Genomic DNA, 17,866 nt, shown 5'->3' with positions numbered 1-17,866 from the left:
ATGTTTCATGAGGGCCGGGCCTGCGTCTGCTTTGTTCCCTGCTGTGTCCCAAGCCCCGAGGACGCAGTACCAGGCTACCTGTAGCTGTTTGTTGAAGAGGCTAGGGAAAGTTTCGGGAGGGACAGCTCTCCCGTCCTCTCTGAGCGGGTAGCATGGCGCGGTGACGATGCACAGCCAGACCGCCTGGGATTCAGATCCTGCATCCGTCATTTATCAGCTGTTTGACCTCGAGTAATCTCTCCATGCCTTAGTTTTCTCATCCATAGATGGCGAGATGGTAGTGTGCATCTCATAAAGTAGGTGAGGCTCACATGTGACGACGCCCAGCACACAGTGAACTGCTCAACCAACAGCCATCTTTACCCACCAGCCCTCCCTTCCTCTCTCCACGCCCAGGGTGCCATCAGTGTAGAGAGGCACCTAGGCTAGTTTCCAAGAGGAGGGGACTTCCCGGCAGGGTTTTGGGGGATGAACAGGAGTGAGCCGGGCAGACGTGTCCTGGAGAAGGGGTGCCCACCCCCACCTCGTCCTAATCCTACCTGCCCTTGCGGGAGGTGCTGACCACAGGCTTATGAATAAATAGCTTATTAATAAATAACGAGGCAGCTTCTAAAGAAGGCAGAGAGGGAGGTGGCATCTGTAACAATCGATTGCTCCGGGGAAGCAAGAATGAGCCGGTCCTGGGATAAGTCTCAGAACATCCGGTAGGACTTCACATCTGGGTCTGTGAACGGAAGCTTGTAGCGACGAAGATGGAGAGGGGGAGGGGGGCATTAACAGGGGATGACAGCAGTGGGGGCGGTACTCATGCACAGAGCGGAGCCCCTCCAGCAGAAAGGCTATACACTCAAGTCATCTTCACAAACCCTCTGGGTTGGCAGCTAAGGTACAGAGTGGTTGAGTAAGTTGGGCAAGGTCACACAGAGCTGCAGGCAGCAAAGCTGGGATTTAGAATTGGGTTATCCACAGCTGAACCCCCCTGCGAGGACGTCCCCTCTCAGGGCCTCAGTGCCTGGCATGGAGACAAAGCAGAGGACTAAGGTCCCTTTCTATCCTCCACCTCCCCGGCTTTACTACTTCCTATTTACCTGCGAGCGCCGATGCAGCCTCTGGGTCTTAATTACACCGAATGAGCTAGACAGGAGTGGGATGCTGTCAGAGCTTGCCCACATTTCTGGCATGCCAGCTGTGGTGGAACAGTGTGCCCAGTGGCAAACCCAGGAATGGAGGCTGGGGCACTGGTCCTGGGGTCTTAGACCTGTCACTGCTAAAGCCCAGAGCAGGAGAAAGCGGGCGAGACCCCTGCCCACCACACAGAGTGGAGATGCAGGTGAAGGGAGCAGCAGGTCTGCTCTAGGAGGCTCAGACCTGATGGATCAGACCCTCCGTTAGGGAAAGCCTCCCCGATCCTCACATCGGAGATATGGCCTGCCGCCCCCCGCAATTTAGAGGCTCTCAAAACCAAAGAGCAAGCCCCCAGCTAGTACATTCTAGTGTGCAGGAATCTGTTTCAGCGGCATCACTGGCTGATTCTGCTTGGGGTGGGGTAAGGGAGAGCCAGAAGCCTCCTGGGAGCTGGACCCAGACATCCTGGGCTCCACTCTTGGTAGCCACATGTACTAACTGTGTGGTCTCAGTTTCTTTGTCTGCACAATGGGGAAGGTTCCGCTCCCAGCTTACAGGGTTGGACTGAGGATGAAACGAGTGAAGTGCTTAATTCCGTGCCCAGCGGGAGGCAAGGGCTTGGTTAGATGCTCACAGATGCTGAGTTTGGGGCTCCTGTGCGCAGCTGGTTCCAGAACTCATCCTGTCCACACGGGAGCTGGAAGAAGCCACTCGTGCAAGCAGGCCAGTGTGCCCAGAACCGTTCTGGCTGACTTCTCAAGCCTGTCCCTTCCTTCCTGTTCCTCGGTCTGGCATCCCCCCTCTGGCTGGCAGTGCCCCCTCTCTCTTCCTCCTGGGAAGAATCTGATGAGTATACAGTGTCATTTCTAGAAAGAAGCCAAATTGGGGCTCTTTAAGAAGCAGACATCAGGATAAGTTGCTCCATGGGAATCCAGCCCACCCTCACCAAAAGAGATGGGGGCATGGGGGGGGAGGAGGGAGGAGCAAGGGAAAAGAAGCAGTGCTCGGTGCTATAGTTAGCGGCTCCTGGTTCCAGGTGGCTCTGATTGCAGGGCACAGCATCCTAACCAGGGCGCTCCCGGCTGGAACTCAGCTGTATAATTAAATAAGGCCGAGTGCCCGCTCTAGTCCCTTGTCACTGTCCCGCTCTGAGGTTTTATTTAATAACCTCTGAACTGGGAGGGGAAAAATCATTCAGGAAACATTGCTTGGGTCATTTATTTTAAAATTATTGGTATAAAAATAGCCAGGGTCGTGATTTATGTGCAGGGAGGGGCCAAGGAAGCCAGGGACTCCCCCTCCCAACTCCTGTCCAAGCCTCGTTTGTCCCCCCCAAGTTCCACCGCAGTTTCCATTATGACTTCAAGTCAGAGTAGTCACTTTACATCGCAAATAAATCTCTAGAATAGCACGGAAATATTATGTGTATTAATAGCGCCTGTGAAAACATCCGAAAACCTTCCATCTGCCGAGGGCCTCGGACGCGCACGGCTGGAGATGCTCTCCCAGGAATTGAAAACCGCACGGCAGGCCTGGCATTTGCCCGCCAGGGGGCCACTGCCTCCCCCAGCCCCGCCCGGCCCGCGGTCCAGCTGTCCGCCGTCAGTTTGTCTGTGAGTGCCCCCAGTGACCTGCGGCCGACAAAGTCAGCGCCCCCCCCCAAAACCTCGCCGGGGACGGTCCCCGCCACCGGAGACGCGGGTCCCTGTCGCCTGCCCCTTGCGTGCCCCTTGGTCCCGGGGAAGCCGCTGTCCCCGAACGTCCCCGACGCCGCTGCCGCCACGCCTGGGGCCCTCGCCCCCCTGCGCCGCCCCTGGATACTCACCAGCTGCGGGGGCTTCCTTGGGGGGCAGCCCCTCGAGGCCGATGTCGCCCTCCAGCATGGCGTGGCTCGCTGCCCGGCTCCGGTGCGCCCCGGACGCACGGGGTCCAGGAAAGGGGGTGATGAAGTCACCCCCAGAGGTCTGCAGTGACTCTGAGGGCCGGGGTCCGAGCCCAACTCGGGAGGGGACGGTCCCCCTTCGCCTCCCCAGACGCAGCACGCGAAGCCGCAAGTGCAGGAGCCAAACTTGACCGCCCACGCGCACCGCCGCGCCGCTCCGCCCCCTCGGCTTTTTGGGCTGGGGGTCCTGGCCGGCTCCCCGCCACCGCCCCCCCGGGGCTACCTGCGGACACCGCCCTCGCCCCGCCCCGTGCGCAGCGCGACTCCCCCGCGGCCACCCGGACACCGAGCGATGGCGCGGGACGCTGGAGGCCAGCCGCAGCGATCGGCCCGTGGGTCCCGCCCGCCCCCGGCCTCCCGCTCTGCGCTCTGCGGGGCGAGTCTCCACCAGCTGCCGGACTGTCTTATCAGTCGGGGTGAACAGTGGGGCCCTGAGCGGCTGTGCTTGACGGGTCCCCAGCCAGGGCCCCAGGGAAGGGGTGCTGACTGGGGGGAGGAGGCAGCGATCCGGCCCCGAGAGGCTGGCACAGCATAGGGCGTCAGTGGAGAGTGCACAGGCCCCCTCCCCCAGGCGGGACCCCAATTCATCACTCTGAATTTGTCAGAAGAGGGAGGAAGTGAAGCCCAGGGATGGGAAGGAGATCTGGAGGTTACAGGGCGAGTGCCTGGCCTGAACTTGAACACCAACCTATGCAGAACTTGGGAATCTGGATAAAGTGAGAACTGCCCCCAAATCGGAGAAAACTGTGTTATTTGCGGATTCTAATTAAGCGAGGCTAAGAGAACTCAGCCAGGGGTGCTGGCAGGGACTTCCCACCCACATCCTGCAGCCTGGCTCAGGGCTGGGAGCCGGGAGGTACCACTCTGCAGCCCTGTTCCTGTTTAGAAGGCAAGGTCTGGACAATTCAGCACCCTCCCGGGCAGCAGAGATGTGGGCATCAGGAGAGTGCGGAGAGCCTTAGGCAAGGGGCCTCCTGTCTCTCCAAACCTCACACCCGTGACACCTCCAGGTAAATAACTATAAATTCTGAGGCAGAACTGCCTTAAACAAAACGTTAATTTAAGCTGCTCCCTGATCACTGCACGGGCAGTGGCAGGACGGGGCAGCCTGCCTGACCTTTTGAAAGGCCAGCTCCCACTTTCCACACCCTGAGGAAGAGCCAGGCTGGTGCCGGGAGCCCACCTGGTCCGGGGACCCTTGGATCACCTGCCAAGTAAACACCCCACGAGCCCCCGGCTTTGCCTGGCTCCGGGTGGAGACACATCCAGCCACCCTGGGGAGACAGACCACATCCACGTGAAAGGAATCTATGCGTCCTTGAGGATGGATGACCAGTCCTCCCTGACCCCTGCCAAGCCTGCTGGCATTGGTACCCACGCGTACTCTTCTGGGCGGAAACGCTTGTAGTAGCAGCAAAACCACAAAGAAATGTCTCCAGCTGGGACGTTCTTCCCTGCCCCCCACCCAAAGTGCTGTGTACAGAGAGGAGAGTCAAGCCTCCTTCTTCCCAAAGGGTCAGGGAGAGAGGTGACCTGCAATCGTCCTTTGTATTTATCTCGTTTCAGTCTGGACTAAAAAATTGGAAGACGAGGCACCTGGTGGGGTGCTGTGGATGGATGAAGTCTCATCCTGTGAAGAGGCTGCCAAGAAGCCCCAAGTTGTGTGCTGCGTACCCCACATGTATACCTAGGATGGCCGAGGGGTCTGGATGGAGAAAAAGCACCGTAGGGGCCCTTGCCGGGGCCATGTGCATTTCACAGAGCCTAGTCATCTGACCCAGACCACTGGTGTGCGGGAGTCCAGATACAAACTCATTTTTCTTGGAAGAGTCTGATAGCCAACGTGATACACAGCAATAGCTCAGTTGTGTAAATACACAGAGAAAATTTTAGAATTCTAACCTCTGGAATGATGAACTATAAACCAAAAATGCTCAGGAGGAAAAAAATGTAAATAAGTCTTGGGGCTATTTTTAACCATCATTATTTACCTTTTGGGGGCAGAGATGGGCTATTGTCTAGTTAGCCAGCTTCTAAAGGCAGACTATTTAATGTATTATTATTAGCAGAAATATTTTAAACCGCCGTTAATAGATGTTGATTCGTTCCGGTTGAAGCCATTTTCCTTCTTTTCATTTCTTGGCTTCAATTAAGCTGCATTCTGATGAAACCCTTCAGCTGTGTCCAACATATGCGGAAGAGCCGGTCAGAGATCCAGACCCTTTTACAAAGATATTTCATCCTATCAAGTTTTAAAAGATGTTTTAGTAAATACCCGAACTGGCGCCTTCTTACAAAGATTGCTTTCGGCTTTGGTAAATGCTGCCAGGCTGGGGCGAGACCGGGCTCCGTGTGGCGTGAAAGGGGAGCGAGTGCGCTAGGAGAACGGATGCCTGGGGCCCCAGCTCGTTTGCCAGGGAGCCCCCTGTGCAGTCAGGAAGATGTTTCCGTCAAAAGCAGAGTGGGGCAAGTGGACTGTCCTGGGGAGGGGCACGCCTGCCGCCGCCCGGAGCCATCGTTACCGGATACAGGAATCATGGCGCGCAATGCGTATAATTATGGAAAATGGTTTCCCTTTTCGGCAAAGCGGGGAGGGAGGGAGGGAGAAAAGGCAGCTCGCAGCAAAGCTGGGGCCAGCACTCAGGCCCTAGGGCTGGTTTAAAATAGGCTTTGCAGGGTGAGGCCAGGGCCCTGCTGGGACAGGCTCAGCCCTCCCCAGGCCTTATCAGACAGGACTCAAGGCCACCAAGTAACAGCATTTGGGTCTCCGCTGCCCCCAAATGCCGCTCAGGAGTGGGTCAGAGGCCAGAGCTGACTTGACAAGCGGTGTCACAGGGTCTAAGGCCACCCGCCTCTGCAGACCCCTCCGTGTATCACCTGCAGTCACTCATGCCCCTTGGAGAGACCGGGAGATGCCCAAATTGTCACATACACCCTGCCCCCACTGTCACTCATTCTCAGAACACGTCCGGGGTCACGGGTCACTTGAATACTCACTTCTGGTAGTCTCGGGAAGTGTGTTTTGATTTCGATCTGGTTCTCTGAGCATCCCTCGCCATGGGTAGGGCCCCTTCTCAGACTTGGCAGGGGATGGACCCCCCGCCCCCCAGAGCCGGTGTACAGCCGGAGGAGATAAGCAAGGTGGCGGAGGAGTTAAGCCCGGGGCCTCTCGGGGGAAATGGAAAGGGGCTGGCACCCAGTCGTGGACAAGGTGCTTCTCGGCACCTCGGTTTGTGCATCTGTAAAAAGGGCCTCAGCAGTAGCTACCTCTGGAGGTTTGGGGAAGCTGGAAAGAGAATCCAACTTCCAGCCCAGAACCTGGCGTGTTGTAAGCCCTGGATTAGAGGGTCTTGTAATTTGTATCATCCTCAGATGAGGCGGGCGGGGACATGTGGCGGACCCTGAAAAGCAGGGGAGGACGCTCCTGACTGAGCAGCTCAGAGCCGGCAGTGGCCCCTGATCTGGGGACCATGGCGGGGGGTGCGGGGCAGTTGGAACAGGCCAGCTTGGCAGTGATGGGTCGGGTGAGGGATGAATGTGAAGGCAGGGCCGGGCACACAGTGGGTCCCAGGCAGCTGCACTGAGCAGGACCGAGCAGGTGTTTTTGCAAAAAAAAAAAGAAAAAATAGTATCAGGGTGAATTTCACATAATATAAAGTTAACCATTTTAAAGTAACAATTCAGTGGCGTTTGGTACATTCCTGGTGTTGTACAACCATCGTCACTGTGTACTTCGAGAACATTTCCATCACTCTGGGTAAAACCTAGGACCCTGTAGCTGTCACTCCCTGTCCCCCACCACCAGCCCCTGGTAACCACCAATCTGCTTTCTGTCTCTTGTGGATTTACCTCTTATAGTTCTTATAAATGGAACCATACAAAATGTGGTCTTCTGTGTCCCGTTCCTTTCATAGTGGTTTTCTTTTTTCATAATTTTCTTTTTTCATAATTCGTAATGTGTTTGAGGCTCATCCACGGTATAGCACCTTTCAGAGCTTCATTTCTTTTTTGTGATTGAATGATATTCCGTGGTCTGGCTGTGCCACGTTTCTTTATCCATTCATCCATTGATGGACCTTTGGACTGTTTCCAAGGTGTCTTTGGAAAGGACCTAAGGGGTCTCACTAAGGTGCCTGCAGGGGCTGGGGAGGGTCCCACTATGACACAGGGCCCCGGGCAAGGCTGGGCAGAGAGCTCAGTGGCTATGAGAAGGGGGGGGAGGGGGAGGGGGAGGGGCAGGGGGACTAGAGAGCAGACGGTGAGCTGGGGAGAGACCAGTCAAGCCTCCTCTGCAGCTGGAGACTGGAGGCAGCTGCTTGCCGCTGATACCAGGGGCTCCTGACGGGGGCACGCATTTGCTAGAGTGAGCCTGGGCCCCGGCACTGATGCAGGGGACCTACAGCTGAAGCGAGTCTATCTCTGAGAGCTTAACCTGCAGAGGGGCCTGCTGAAGAGGCAGCCGCTGGGTGCCTCCCCTCGGGAGTCTATTTCACAAGCACTTACCGTGTGCCAGGCCCTGTTCCAGGCACTCCATAAATATCAGCTCTATGCCATCCATTCTATTATCATTCCCACTTTACAGATGAGGAAACCGAGACTCAGAGAGGTGCAGTCACTTGTCCGAGGTCACACAGCGGTAAGTATAGCGCTGGGACTCGAGCTCAGGCAGCCTGACTCCAGAGTCTGTGCCGGAACTGATGTGCTCTAAGGTAGAAATCCAGTGTTTCCTAAACACCGGTCATCCAGAGTCCCATATCCTGGTTTGAGCCTGAGCAGTGATCCCCTGGGCTATGGTTTGCTTCATATTTTCCTTTAATCCAGCTCACTTTTTCAAACTTTTGGAGACTGTTTTTATCGTTTAATTGTGGTAAAACATACGTAACATAAAATTTACCGTTTCAGCCATTTTTAGGGTACAGTTCTTTGGCATTCAGTCCATTCATTATGTTATGTAACCGTCATCCATCCACAGAATTCTTTTCATCTTCCCCAACTAAGTTCTGTCCCCATTAAACACTCACTCCCCATCCCCCTCCCGCAGTCCCCGGCGCCCACCGTCCTACTTCCGGTCTCTATGCATCTGACTTCTCTGGGGACTTCATACGAGTGGGATCATATAGTATCTGTCCCTTTGCGTCTGGCTTATTTCACTTAGTATGATGCCCTCAAGGTTCCTCCATGTTGTAACGTGTATCAGGATGTCCTTCCTTTATAGGGCTTATCAAATTTTATTTTTTTTTAATTTTTTTTTTCCGGTACGCGGGCCTCTCACCGTTGTGGCCTCTCCCGTTGCGGAGCACAGGCTCCGGAAGCGCAGGCTCAGCGGCCGTGGCTCACGGGCCCAACTGCTCCGCGGCATGTGGGATCCTCCCGGACCGGGGCACGAACCCGCGTCCCCTGCACCGGCAGGCGGACTCTCAACCACTGCGCCACCAGGGAAGCCCTCAAACTTTATTTTAAAAGTATCCAATATCACTATTGGAGATGGAGAATCAGAATCACTGGCCATAAACAGAAGGTGATAGTTTAATAAAGGACAATAAAAATACAACAATGTTCAGGTCTACCTGGATGCTCCGCCCCCAGGGACGCTGAACCTGAGATGGTACCATTGCCTTGGAGACCACCTGGTAAAGAGTGCATGGACCTCCTGGCAGCAGGCTGAGACTTTCTCCTTGACATGCTGCAAATATCTGCAAGGGAAGTGAAAACCGTACTGCGTTCTCACTACGTCTGTGACCCCCCCATCGCCCTAGATTGGTTCCCTTTGCACCCGAGCAGGTCTGCAGAGCACTTGTGGCCCGGGGTGCTGCATTAGGGGAAATACCAAAAATAATAATGATCGCTTCGGTGCATTGCACAGGTTTTGTGATCCGACACTGTGACCCTCCCACCACTGGCCATCTTCCCCCTTAGACGCAGGAGGGCAGCCTCAGCCTCAGAGATCTCGGGCAACACAAGGTCGCCAGAATTCAATATTTGCCTTGTTGTCTTTACCTGGGTGACCTCAACCAAGCGAGGTCTGAGTTATGCTTCTCACATACAGCTGAGGAAACTGATGCCCAGAGGGGACCACGGCTTGCCCAAGTCCACACAGCTAGCAAGTGGCAGAACTGGGAGTCAAATCCAGGTCCGATTGATTCTAGAAATTTCTAGTTAACTCCAGAATTCTTTCCAATGCACTGTACAAAACTTCCATTTGTTTCCCTAGAATTTGGAATTCTCACGGATAGACCCAACACACTCATTGCAACACATTATTGCGGAACAAGAAGGCTATGGAAACAATAGAAAAAACCCATAATTAGTCCCTTTTATTTTCTCCGTCCAAAATCCGGGCTCGGGGGCTCCTTGACCTCTCCTCAACCTTCCTCCGCTTGTTTGTTTGCAGGATGAAGTGGGCGAGGGGCCCAAGGGAAGACACTCAGCCCACAGTCTTCCAGGTATGACTAACATCTTGTGGTCTGTTTACCCTTAAAGGCTGCCCATATTGTTTGAGTTTGGGGAACTAAACGGACTCTAATTAATGGTGCAAACATTTACCCTCAATGCCCCGTCAAAGAAAGCAGCCTGTTTTTTTTCAGAGTAAATAACATCAATGCCAAGGTTCTTGGCTATAAACCAGAGGGGAGAGATGACAGTCTCCAGATGGTCTCTAAGTTATCTGAGGATGGTAGATGTATCTGTAATTCAACACACCTGGTGCTTTTTCAGGCCCAAAGAATATTCAATGGGTCCTTGGCAGAGATATCAAGCTTTTACTCAGGAGTTGATGGTAAAACGGTCTCTAGAGAAGGATTGCTTCCCGTGGAGTTTAGTTTAAAAATACAGCAATCAAGAAGGCGTCTGTCATCACCCAGGGAATCTGTTTCTTAAGGCTCAGCCTTTCTCAGGTGCTCGGCCTACAAAAGCTTAGACAGCGCCATCTGATCGCAGGTACTTGCCGGGCAAGATGGCCCATCCAGTGGCTGGAGGGCCAGCCCCAGCTAGATCCGCAGGGCAAACCTCGGTGTCACGCGGGGTCTTTTGCACAAGGGGGCAGTTGTGCCCCAAATGCCAACCCCTTCTTCAGGGTTGGTTGGGGGATGTTGATTCCCAAAGAAAACATCAGCAGCACAGCCCATGGGGATACCCGGCTGCCTCTTCCCCGAAGGCCCCGGGCAGGGATCCTTGAGGCCCCTTGGGGGGTTTCCTTCCCCCTTTCTGCCACTCAGAGACAGAACTGTTCACAGACCCTCGAGATAACGCCTTCCCAGACATTTGAAGGGAATCTGAGAAGGAAAAGCGAAACTCTGACCTCAGCTATCTGCAGAGGGCTCAGAGCCGTGACACAGTCCGCCCACGATGCACTGGCGACGGGGGCACAGGGCCAGTCATCTGGGGGACAGCCCGACGGACCGAGAGTCGGCTTCCTTTGTCCTTGAAAAGCAGAGGGTAAGTCATGTCCCCAGGCCACCCTTATGCTCTCGCTTACAAAACATTTGATTTAAAAACCTCACGCTCAGAGAATCAGCCAACATCAGTCCTCAAGACTCAGGGCCACTCTGGCGGGCGGGCGAGCACCAGATGCTGGGCCAGCTTGCTGGTCGGGCCCAGCCTGCAGCTGCTGTGATGTGCTGTGTCCCATTTTGGAAGGGCAACGCTGCTGCCCACGCCACTCCCACTGTAGCTGTCAGCGTGTTCCTGCCCAAAGCACAGGCGGCCTTGCTGGTGAGTGGCAGGCCTGGCCCTCAGCGCCCGGCTCAGTGAGGGGGTCCTCGGGGCAGGACTTGCCCTTCCATGGCCACGTCGCGGGGTCTGGACCAATATCCAACTGTTTGCAGCACGTTGGCCGTTTCCATGGTCTTTGATCATGGCGGCCGGGGTTGTTCTGGGATTGAAGGACCTCCTCCGGCCGCTTCCATGTACACGGGCAGGACCCCCGTGTCATCACCTGGGCCAGGGCTGGTGTAACAGGTCAGGAAGCACCCAGAGCTGTGTTCCGGCCCCCACTTTTAATTTAAGTCTAAAGAATTTATGACCATTTTGGGCGAGCAGGGTGCTTGTGTTTTCACTCTGGACAGCGAGTCCTCTCTCGGTCAGAGAAGCCGCGGAGACGGGGGTGTGGGTGAGGCTGCCCGGGGACCGGTCCTGGTTCTGCACCCTTTGACGTCTTCTCAAACTCGGCCTTAGTTTCTGCTCCGTGGTCTGGGGTAACAGGGGCACCAGAGCGCCCACCTTCAAGGGTGGGGCCGAGTATGAAGTGAACCCATGCAGGGAGCACCTGGCCTAGCACCTTCCAGCCCTCGATACGAAATTGCTGTGATATGTACCAGTCAGGGCCTGGCAGCAAACAGACGGCTCCCTCCAGAGGGGTTTTGTATGAATCGGCTCAGGCCCCCATAACAAATGTGACAGATGGGCGGCTTAAACAACAGGGTTCACTGTCTCCAGTCCTGGAGGCTGGAATCCCAGATCCAGGTGTGGGCAGGGCTGGGACCTCCTGAGGCCTCTCTCCTCGGCGTGTAGATGGCCGTCTTCTCCCTGTGTCCTCACGGGGTCGTCCCTCTGTGTGTGTCTGTGTCCTGACCTCCTCTTCTTATAAGGACACAAGTCCTATGGGATTAGGGCCCCACCCCAGTGACCTCAGTTTACCTTATCCATCTCTTTAAAGGCCCCAGGTCTAAACGTAGAGTCACATTCTGTGGTGCCGGGGGTTAGGGCATTGGTATATGGATTGGGGTGGGGGGGACATAATTCAGCCCATGACAAGTTTAATGAAAGAATAGTTTACAGAGGTGTGGTCAGGTGAGAGGAAATCAGTAAGGGGTGAAGAGGCACCGAGATGCTGGCAACAGTGGGAAGCTGATGCCCAGAGACCAGGGAGGGGCTGGGCTGGAGGAAAGGGCTGCCTGGTGCGGGTGTGGCAGACCCTTCAGCCGAGGGGCCCAGCCTGGCAGAAGTGGCCAGGAGAATAGATGTCCAGTGTCCCTCTCCTGTCCTCTGGTCCCGATGGCCAACCGTGTCCAGAATCCAGAAGGTAGCAGGGACAAATGGACACAGTCCATAACAGCTGGCTCCTGTCCTCTTCTCTGGGCACAGAGCAGAGCAGGGCCGCGAGGGGGCGGGGCACACAGAGGCTCCGCAAAGCACAGCGTGTGCGTGCTTTGACCCCAACCACGTGGACAGCTTAATAAACCAAACAAAGAAAACAAACTAAAACAAACAAACCGGTCAGCTGCTCTGTCCCTGCCAGCCAGTAAGTTTGGAACACACTGTCTAAAATGCAAGTCACCCCACCTGGTAGACGACCCCAGCTTCTCACTGGCTCATGGGGATGACATTGGTTCTGGGACCAGAGAGGCTGTTTGGGGCAGCTGGTCCTGGAGAGCAGCGGTGCCCAGAGCTGCCATGTTCATGATAAGGATGCTTTTGCAAGTTGCCGAGGACCAAAGGATCCCCAGGCACCCATGAGTCTCTGTGTCAAAGGGGCCCAAATGGCCCCTGAAGGGGGATCATGGGCCTACCCTTGGGTCTGCTCAGCTCCCCACACCCCCCGCTTCACTCAGGGGCTTCACTTACACAGAAAGCCACCAGCCCCTCACTCCCTGCTTTTCAGGCAGTTAGACCTTGTGGTTCTCAGTGGACCCCGTGAGAGGCTGTCCCGGGAGACTCCTCAGAGAGGATGTGGTGGGTTTTGGTCATTTGGGGGAGGGGGCTGCCCAGCACCTAACCTCCCTTCCCATTGGGAGATCTTCTGTGTGTGATGTTGATGGATAAGAAGCCACTCCAGTGGAAGAGGGTGGGAAGTCCTCCAGGTCTGTCTCCTTAGCAACTGGGCCATGGACATGTCACCCAGGCTTGGCTAATCAGATGTGCCCATGAGAGGCTCGGCTTCTGGACCAGAAAGGGCAGCTTTAGGATTCTCCTGGAATAGTGTGGCACTGTCCCGTTGCTACGGCAGCCATGTGCAGTGGCGGGGTGTCCTGCGGCAGCGTTGGGGGCAGGACACTTGCCCAGCCCACTCGTGGCCTCCCAGGCTGTCTTTACTCCTGCCTCTTACAGGGCCTTCCATCATGTTCTTTTCCAGATGGAGAACCAGATTCAGCTTCTGTTGCTTGCAGCCGGGAATCCTGGCCCACGGAAGGTGAAACTTGCACTCATGCCCGGAAGCAGCTGGTCTTGGGCCTCTTCCTTCTGAGCAACTGGTCTTATTTCGTGGACACTGACTTGTGTAACGGCTCTTGTTTCGCTCTTCGGGTTGGTTGCTGGGAGGCTCAGGGGAGGTGCCCTGAGCAGGCGTTTAGGACCCTGTGCCACCCGCAGGTGGTCCCACATTCCTCGATACAGGCGTCAGGACCAGTAGCACTAGGGGGAGGGTCCCATTTGCTAAGAGACTGCTGACTTTTGCCAGCTCGGCGATCTCGGGCAAGGGCCTTCTTCCTTCTGGGCCTCAGTTTCCTTATCTGTGAAATGGGATCCATCACAGTGCCTGCCCCCAGCCTCATTGTGGAGAACAAGTGAGCCAGGGCCGGGAAGACACCCCATATCTTGCTCACAGCCGCCATTCAGTAAGTGCTGAATATTATTTTTAATCATCTCATTTCCAGAACCTTATTTTCCCTGTGCCTCACTTTCCTTGCAAACTTCCAAATTATTTTATTTCTTGAGGAATTTTAAAGGTCTTGGTAAGCCACCTTAAAGTCCTTTGGCTGGGATCTAAAACGCTTCTGCTCGAGTAGAACACGTGCTCTGACATCTTATACCACCTGAGAAGGATAACCCCCACCATGGCCAGACCGGGGAGTTAAAAGTACTTCCATCTTAAAGATGCTCAACATCGCTAATCATTAGAGAAATGCAAATCAAAACTACAACGAGGTACCACCTCACACTGGTCAGGATGGCCATAATTAAAAAGTCTACAAATAACGATTCCTGGAGAGGGTGTGGAGAAAAGGGAACCCTCCTACACTGTTGGTGGGAATGTAAATTGGTGCAGCCACTGTGGAAAACGGTATGGAGGGTCCTTAAAAAACTAGAAATAGAGTTGCCATATGATCCAGCAATGCCACTTCTGGGCATGTATCTGGAAAAAACTGTAATTCAGAAAGATACATGCACCCCAATGTCCACAGCAGTCCTATTTACAATAGCCAACTCATGGAAGCAACCTAAGTGTCCATCAACAGATGAATGGATAAAGGAGATGTGGTACATATATACAGTGGAATACTATTCAGCCATGAAAAAGAATGAAATAGTGTCATTTTCAGCAACATGGGGGACCTAGAGATTATCATATTAAGTGAAGTAAGCCAGACAGAGAAAGACAAATCTCACATGATAGCACTTATATGTGGAATCTAAAATATGACACAAATGAACTTATCTATGAAACAGAAACAGACTCACAGTCATAGAGAACAGACTTGTGGTTGCCAAGAGGTCGGGGGGTAGAGGGACGGATTGGGAGTTTGGGGTTAGCAGAGGCAAACCATTATATATAGGATGGATAAACAACAAGGCCCTACTGTAGAGCACAGGGAACTATATTCACGATCCTGTGATAAACCATCATGGAAAAGAATCTGAAAAAGAATGTCTATATAGGTATAACGGAATCACTTTGCTGTACAGCAGAAATTAACACAACATTGTAAAGGAACTCTACTTCCATCAGATAAATTTAAAAAAATAGATACATGGAAAAAAAGTATTTTCATTTTTAATAGCGTCTCTAGCACCAATAGAAAATATTTAGAAAAGTGGATGACTTCAGGCGATAAATATTCACTGAGCACCTATATTGCCCTGGCACCAGTCTAGATGCTGGGGGTAGAGGGCTTTGAAAAGTCTTTGCTGCTATGGACCCACATCCTTACGCAGGAGAAAGAGAATAAGCAAATGGTGTTGTGCTGGAGAATGAGGGGGCTTTGAAGAAAAGTTAAGCAAAGGGAGGGGAGAGAGAATGAAAAGATGCCAGAGACAGGGGACAGGGAAGGGGTGTTTGCCCAAGACCTGCTGAAGGGAGGTGGGGAGTTGTGCAGGCATTTGGGGAAGAACATTCTGGGCCCGGGGAACGGCTGTGCAAAGGCCCTGTGGGCAGCTGGCTTTAGTCTCACAACTGGCCTGACTGTCTCAGGAATGCTGGCATAGAGTAAGGACATGGAATCTGCCTGGATTTATGAACCACATCTTCAGGCATAATCACAGGTAAATGTTGATACGGCGTATGTACACGGAAACATCTTATCACGATACAGTGTGGACTTGAGAGGAAAACCCAAAGGGTCTCAGATTGTTTTACAGCTCCAGGAAGATGACACATAGGATGTTAATGACAGCATTATACAGTTTCCAAAGTGGGGAGAAACACTGTGTGTGTGTAAAACCTACCCAGGAAATGAGGTTCTTCCATTGTCTGTGAGGCTTGTCTCGTAATTGATTCAGTGCCCGCTGCTCGTGCATTTGGAATAACCCTCATATTTTGCCAGGACTGGAAAATATGTATCCAAATGTCTATGTACTCACTTAAAAAAAAAAAAAAAAGTCTAGGCACCCACGCTCACTCTACTTTGGAGACTGAGATAAGCTAGCATTTCCAAACACAGCCTGTTAGGCAAATACTCCAGCATTTCTCTGAATTCAGCTTCGCTTTTCTGTTAAATGGAGTCGTTTATCTGAAGAAGAGACCCTGGGGGGACCCACTGTCCCATTTTGCAGGTGAGTGACCAAGGTGCAGAGTGAGGAGAGGACACCCAGGTCCTTTGCCAGCTGAAGGCCGGCCAGCACCAGGACTAGGGATTCATCCTGAACCTGTGCCACAGACTCCCAGTTGCCTCTCAGTATTTATTCTTTGCCTTTTTCTTAGTAAAAGAACTCCTAGTTTCTCAGCTGACATGTAACTACCCAGGAAAACGATGACATGGCTAGGCTTCCCTTGCAGCTTGGTATGGCCAGTGGGAATGAGTCAAAGTGTGTGGGCAACTTCCAGGGAGGGAGAGTATCCTTCTTTGCCATTTCTCTTTCCTGCACTGGAATGCAGATTTGATGGCTTGAGCTCAAGCAGCCATCTTGGGCCATGAGGAGGATGTCTCTCAGAGCAGCCTGAGAGATGGATCCTGGGTCTCTGATGAGTTCATGAAGCCCCCTAGCCCCCTACCAGCCCTAGAATCCCGAAATGCCCACTTCTGGGCTTCTCTTATATGAGAGAGAATTACTTTTTAAAGATAGCTTTTTTGTCCCTTGCTGTTGAACCAACAGAGACCTTCCCTGGGTCTCTTCTCCCTGCCATGTGGCTATTTCTGCAACCCTCTCATCATGATAGAGGTAAAGAACAGCTCCAGAGAGGGGGCGTGAATTGTCCGAGGTCACAGAGCCTCTCTTATATAAACAGCCACTTCAGACCTGCACAGAGTAATTGCTAAAACAAATAGGGACTACCTCCAGAGTGCTGGTCAAGACCGTGGCCTAGAGAGCATTTCCCAACAGGCTGTTCACATGACCACTAATCCATGAGGATGGTGACATTTTGAAGGCCTTTGCCACTGCGGCTGCTGTCAGCCCAACTCTGCCTCGCCCTCCTCAGGGACACGCTGCAGGGCCTGGTGGGTGACCCCTGTGGCTCTGAGAAAACAATTCCCTGGAGGGTCAGCCTCTGGGACAGTTGGGGGCATTGATCCACCAGGCCCTGATCAGGCTTCCCTCCCTCCCTTCCTATTTGTCTGCATTTCCTGTTGGCAAAGATTTTCTTTGAGACCCTAAGGATACTGCAGTGCACCCCCCCTCCCCGTAATCGCCTCTGACCTTCGGCGACTCCTCCCTCCTCTGATTGATGGGGAGTGACATAAGTCATCCCAGCCACGCTCCTGCCACGGGGGTCTTGCAGAGCTCCCCAGCCGCCTCTTTCTCCTTACCCTACGAGCCCACAGTGGCATTTCACGACTTCTCCGCTGAGTGAAAAGAGAGACACAGTTTCTCAGTAGAGTCAGATACTTGGGGCCTCACTCTGAAGAGGAAATAGAGGCAGTGGCCAGGGAGTGGTCCCTTCCTGGCTCCAATATCAGACGAAAAGCATTGGCAGGGAAAACACTGCCACAGCCATCCTGTCCTCCTTAGGAGTCCTCTGTGGTGGGACGTGCCCAATCTACAGAAGAGCACACTGAGAGCTGAGAGTTTGATTTGCCCCAGGTCACACCAGCTAGGCAGTCCCGGCACCGCGGTCCAGCCCTGCCTCAGACCGGATCCTGTGGTCTCCCTACTGCCCTTCCCAGCCTCCACCCTGGGAGGAGGTCACCACATGTGGCCTTGAAAGGTAAATCTTGTGTCTTTGGTGACAGCTGGAGAAGGAGAATTTCTTACTGCTAGCCATGCACCCCCATCCCTTGCCAGGGACCCTCCCATGTCCCCTACACCCCTTGCTGTCCCTCGGCCGTCTAAGATCCTGCAGTGGTGCCCATTTCCATTCAGTCAGCAGTCCCTAAGAAAGGCTGGTACTAACCTTGTTTATACTAGGGTGTGACTGACTGATACATGTCTAACTGCTCTTCTTTGGAGGTGCTGACTTTATAATTGAAGGCTCTGAGGACCTAGGGCTTAGTGACAAAGGAATGGAGACTGAAGGATGCAGCTTCCAGCAGCACGACGAGGGGTCTTCCCAGGGGACCCCTTCAAGTTACAGCCCTGTGCTGCCAGCAGGAAGGTACTTAAGGCCAGGTTGCAAGTCCATGGGCATTGCAGTTAGCATAGGAGTATCACTCACTCCTGGAGAGAAATCCTGCCCAAGAAGTACTCCTGGGAGAGGTGGAGGCACCCCCA

General features: G+C 53.6%; 1 protein-coding gene across 1 annotated transcript in view; it reads right to left on the bottom strand.

The window, feature by feature from the left end:
* Positions 1-3,008, bottom strand: part of ANO1 (anoctamin 1) — a 158,944-nt gene extending 155,936 nt beyond the window's left edge. The window contains exon 1 of the mRNA XM_065883194.1: positions 2,951-3,008. Coding sequence (XP_065739266.1) covers positions 2,951-3,008 — 58 coding nt within the window. The remainder of the gene's footprint in view (positions 1-2,950) is intronic.
* Between the last annotated feature and the right edge of the window lie 14,858 nt (positions 3,009-17,866).

The sequence above is a fragment of the Phocoena phocoena genome, chromosome 8 (assembly GCF_963924675.1).
Source record: "Phocoena phocoena chromosome 8, mPhoPho1.1, whole genome shotgun sequence".
NCBI lineage: Eukaryota > Metazoa > Chordata > Mammalia > Artiodactyla > Phocoenidae > Phocoena > Phocoena phocoena.
This window is presented reverse-complemented; position numbering and strand designations above follow the sequence as displayed.